A 5,521-nucleotide genomic window follows, 5' to 3' on the forward strand; every position below is an offset into this window, starting at 1 on the left:
CTGCCGGTAGGGTTTTTCCATCCGATACAGTGAGGATTGGCCTCCGATTGGATGGTGCAAGAGTCCTCCCGACCAGGTGTTCTAAACTAAGGCTGCTTCCAATTTTTCAGCCAGTAGAGCTGGTCCACCCGATGCCGTAAGCTGCTCCCATCAAAGGCAACACGGGCCCTCCTTGACAGGTAACGAGGCAGCCCGCTATTTCTATGCGTATTTGGGAGGTCTCTGGTGGCTGTCCTTGTCTCTTTGCTTTTTGGGGGGATACTCTGGGTTCGGGCAAAATTTCCGAGCCCACAGTCCTCCCCGGACAGCACGCCGAATACGCATAATTTTTACTCTATTTAACTGATGTAAGTGTGAACTTGTGAAATTATGGGGGAATTATCCATGTAGTTACACGGTAAGTGTGAATCTGCTGGCTGTAAAAGTGGTGTTTGGTATACTCTTGTTGCATGTAGTTACAGGGTAATAGGCCTATAATAAAAAACACAAGTGTTTGTAAGAAACAAACAAACAAACAAACAAAAAACAACAACTTCCGATCAGAAGTCATCTGCATGAATGAGAGGGTTGAGTTTAAACTTGACGTAACTTGAAGCATGACTGCTCACACGATGTCAGATGCCGCTTGTTTTTATTTAATTTTGTTTAGTTAATGTTCACAAAAGCAAACAAACAATAACATTATATATGATAATAGCAATAAGAAACAAACAAGACTAGAAGACAGAGACGGCAGAGAGACAGAATTGCCTTGCGCAAGAAGGTCACGAAAGCTTAAAGCTTCTTTAATCATGCACGGTTGGTCGGATGTGAGAATATTAGTAAATTATTAGAGCATTTATAGATGTACTTTTTCTTTTAATAAATAATAAAACAGAATATCAAAAGACATGAGAGAGAATAGAGGCGACTATGTGTCAAATTTGATTGATTGATGGGGTCATAAAAATTCCATAACTTCAATGTACTCTTGAGTGGGGTTTTGGCATAGGAATAGCAGTGACAAGTATAAGATCATGGAAATCAGTTTTTATTAAACAAAGATTGTATTTCACATACATTTTAGATGTTTAAAAACATTAAAAACGTCTCTGTTAAATACAAGGTATGGTATGTTTAAAGATAAAGACAAGTTAAAGTTGTTTTTCTCTTTGACATACATACAGCTTGTTAAAAAAGTCAATGTTCAATCATTTAAAAAAGTAAATATAAAGACAAGTTATAGAGTAGGTTTAAAAAGGTATATGTATTAAACATATCAAAGAAAGAAAGTACGAATAATGTTATTTCACTTACACGAGTTTTCTTTAGGAAAAAACAATGTTTTCTTATGGAGCTTGGTGTAAAAGCGTCCTCTCTCTCCGATGGCAGAAGCGGAATGAGCTGTGGGAGCGTGTGTAAAGACACACCCCCAGTCTCCGCCCCTAACACTCCCATTGATCTGGTACAACGAATAAAAGTAAAATAAAAAATAAAAGCTAAACAAATAATATTAAGTTGTTTCACATTAGATTGTAATGTTCCATTTTTATTTAGTTTAGACAAAACAATGTTTTAGTTTAGACAAAACAAATAACACTTAAAATAATGGTCGTTTCTAGTTGTTTGTTTTATCTTTAGTTATTTGCTCTTAACTCTTTCAACTCTAATTGTTTCAAGTCACACACACACACACACACACACACACACACACACACACACACACACACACACACACACACACACACACACTTTTCATTAAAAGAAAATAATATTAAGTTATTTTTACATTACATTTTAATTTAGTTTAGACAAAACAATGTTTTCCTATGGAGTTCAGTGCAAAAGCATCCTCTCCCTTCCATGGCTAAATCGTCAGTGAAAGCCAGGGGTACGTGTAAAAGCCCCCCCAGTCTCCGCCTCTAACACTCCCCTCATAGCAGAAGAAAACACCCAGTCTATACAGAGGTGAAGATCTAAATAATGGTAAAATAATTAAAAACAAATAACACTTAAAATAATGGTAGTTTTTAGTTAACATTTTTGTTTAGTTCATCATAGTTTTATCTTTAGTTATTCACTCTTAACTCTTTCAACTCTAATTGTAGTTGTAGTCTCTCTCTCTCTCTCACACATACACACACACACACACACACACACACACACACACACACACGCGCGCGCGCGCGCGCAGAGGGGGAGAGGGGGACACATGCTGTGACGGGTTATCACACCTTAGCAGGCCTGCGTATAATTATTTTCTCTTAGATATTCTAGAGATGGTTCGTGACATAGTGATTGGGGTGACTGGTCGGTCAGTGGCCGGTGAACTTTGACAAGGGTTCGGATCCATAAAACCAGTCATCCGAGTTTATCGTAGCAAACACCCGCAGCACACACACACACACACACACACACACACACACACGTGTAAAATCCCGTGGTGGGTTTTTGCGCGGGGAAAAACGCTGTCATTTACGACTGCAGATCTGGCATGTGTTAAAATTTAAAGGGTATAGCTGCAATCACGATAAGCTGTAATTTAAAAATATCTGTTGCTGGTCTAGTGCGTTTTTGCGTGGGAAAAAGAGAGCATCGTGAGCCTTTTAAACAATAAACTAACTACGAAGGGGAGGAATGGGGTGCCAGGTGATAGTAGGGGGTGTTAGAGTTCTGGAGAAAGAAAAAAACTTTATGACAAGCTGAAAACCTTTAAAATGTAAGATAATGACCTATAGACATTACAACAAATTCGATCTCGGTCTCCCGTGGGTGCAGTCGTCTACTCAAAACTCCAACATCATGGCATCAAATTCTAACGCAGGTATAAACATTTTTATTTACATATTTATATCGTTTGTGTCTGTTATACATATTTTAGATATTCGATGAATCATGTGTGTGTATTAGACCTAACATTTTTACTTTTCAACATTACAGATGTGTCCGAATCTGGTCTATATTTTGATGAAGGCCTTGAAATAATTCTGGACGAAATATGTAAGTGTTCTTCCACTATCTATTAAAAGAACAACCATTGCAGAATCTAATAACGATACTTTTTAATAACGTGTATGTCTTTTATAGTTGACGAAGCGTTGTTGGTCGGGGATGTCGTTCAAGATATTATTAATGGTGAGAGTCCGTAGGCCAGCGATTGTTGTCGTTATATTGTAAAGGGTTATTTATTGTTATAATAATATATTTGCTATATTTCAGTGGCTGGAGATGCTCCATCAGAGATACAAGGTGACGTACCAGATTCCAGCTCGAGCAGCGTCACTGAAGACGTCATCGCTCCACAGCAGGTGTCAGCGGGACCAAGCAATTCGTCCGCATTACCCGATGATAGTGCTATACCGACAACATCAACCCGTGGGGAAAAGCGACTCAGGGAAGTTTATGGCGATCGCGTGTACCCTCACGGTACACAGCGTTTAAGAACATCAGAAAATAACGGTAAGTTATCAATGTGTAATCATAATTTTTTACCTAGCCTAATATATATATATATATATATATTTAATAATAATAATAATAATAATAATAATAATAATAATAAATTATATGTATATATATATATATTTTTTTTTTTTACAGGACAAGACTACGAAGATAGAGGACTGGAGTTATTTACGAGTTCCCAGCTGGACGCGTGGAACGGCGCTGAATTCTCAGACTCAGCCGAGTCAAGTTCTGATGAGAGCGATTCGGGCCACGCGGAAATACAGCCGCTGTTCAACGAAAGAGATCTACACAGGTTGTCTTATGACACCCTGCGTCGTACGAATCGTAATTTCGAACGTATATTAGATCTTGTGGGGAGACCCTTGTCGTATCAAGAGACCGAGGAGATCGTGCGTGCTTCTCAAAGCACCATCGCCGCTAATCTACAGATCATAATCGACGGCCAGATTCAACACCAACAAACGCTAGACCGGGCGATTGAATTCTGGATGAATAGCCACGAGCAGATTATTCAGGAAAATCGTGGACTACGCATGGAACTGGCCGGTGCATTACACGAAGTAAGAGACGAGCAACAGCTTTCAGTAATAACACTGTCATTATTTAGCGAGAGATTAAACATTATTCAAAGAGTGTTGACTGATTTGTATGATATAATTATGAGGGATAGAAGATGATAATATTTTTGTAGTTCTGCTATTTCGCTTGATGTAGTAGCAGTAACTGATTTGGTTCATTTTTGTTGATGTAACCGTTTGATTCATCTGTATTTCATTTATGCATTTTTGATTCGTTTACAATATTTTGTACCGTCATTATTGGGTATTTCTATGTATTACATGTGTACTTGTTATTTGTAAAACACTTGACATTCATGTATGTGTATGGCAACGGGGGCACACGTTTTGCTATAATATAAATTTTGTCTCTTTACAATAAAACTAAAACAAAAAGCAAAAACAATGGCTTCTAAAAGATGTTATAATTTACAAGACGGGGAAACTGATGGGGAACCAGAGTCTAACCGATCTAGAAGCGGTGAACTGCGTAATCTGATAAATCACCAACTAACCATGATAAACCCCAATATCCTTAACAGAACTGAAACGTTACAAAATCTCATAAGCAACCAGCATGAATGGCTGCAATTGACTACACAAAATAATAATAATAATAACGATCAGGTCGGGGGCGTGATCCCATCAGCTAGAGAATCCTTAATGCCTAATATTAATTTAAACCAAGACGAAATTCGTAGACTTGCCACAGAAGGGGGCACTTTTGGAGAGTTCACAGTAGTAGCACGTCCAAGATTCAATGGTCTAGAAATTCACAGAACTTTAAACCCGGGCGATATAGCTACTACGGACCTAGCTGCCTATAACATTCTTCTCAATACGATTTTAGATGAAATCGTTACATTCTCCAGGTTAATGGCTGGGGATACGGGGTATATCAATATTTCACTAACAGGGGCCAATCTACCTACGGCTATTAATGCGGTTTTAACGCCTGAAAATAATCACAATGCAGATTTATTCATAGATCAGATAGAACGGGCTGCTCAAAGTAATAAAGAGGTTTCAAATGATACTCAAATGAATTTTAGGATATCGATCGCGATGGATAGATCTGGTGGCGTCCGCCGGAAAATTACAGATTTGGCAATCACCGAAACAATCCGAAAGAATAAAATGAATTTATTCTGCCCCATAAATGTCGAAGACAACATGTGTTTTAGCTACTGCCTAGCACATTTCCTGAATCCGAAAGCTCCCGACGATGAGCTTAAGAAAATAGCCGAAGAGATACACACTAGGGCTGGTTATACAACACAAACCAAAATAGGTTTTCATGACATCAGTATCTTCGAGAGATTTCTTGACTTGAAAATAGTTGTGTTTCATAGAGACTGCTCAGGGAAATTGTTAGTGTACAAAAATAGTGATGAATTGCACCCAAAGACGGTCCATTTATTCATTCATGAATCACACTACTATCTGATCAAAAATCTCAAAGCATTCATAGGCAATAACTTTGTGTGTGAATTCTGTTACAAAGGGTTTAACGACAT

At 38.1% G+C, this 5,521-nt stretch overlaps 1 protein-coding gene across 1 annotated transcript; it reads left to right on the forward strand.

Annotated features, from left to right (window-relative positions):
• Positions 1-2,173: 2,173 nt before the first annotated feature.
• On the forward strand, positions 2,174-5,168 carry LOC137041883 (uncharacterized). The gene is made up of 4 exons (XM_067418558.1): positions 2,174-2,979; positions 3,067-3,114; positions 3,199-3,438; positions 3,580-5,168. The coding sequence occupies exons 1-4, from the start codon at positions 2,868-2,870 to the stop codon at positions 4,122-4,124; spliced, it is 945 nt and encodes a 314-aa protein (XP_067274659.1). The 5' UTR covers positions 2,174-2,867; the 3' UTR covers positions 4,125-5,168.
• Positions 5,169-5,521: the final 353 nt, after the last annotated feature.

The sequence above is a fragment of the Pseudorasbora parva genome, chromosome 15 (assembly GCF_024679245.1).
Source record: "Pseudorasbora parva isolate DD20220531a chromosome 15, ASM2467924v1, whole genome shotgun sequence".
NCBI lineage: Eukaryota > Metazoa > Chordata > Actinopteri > Cypriniformes > Gobionidae > Pseudorasbora > Pseudorasbora parva.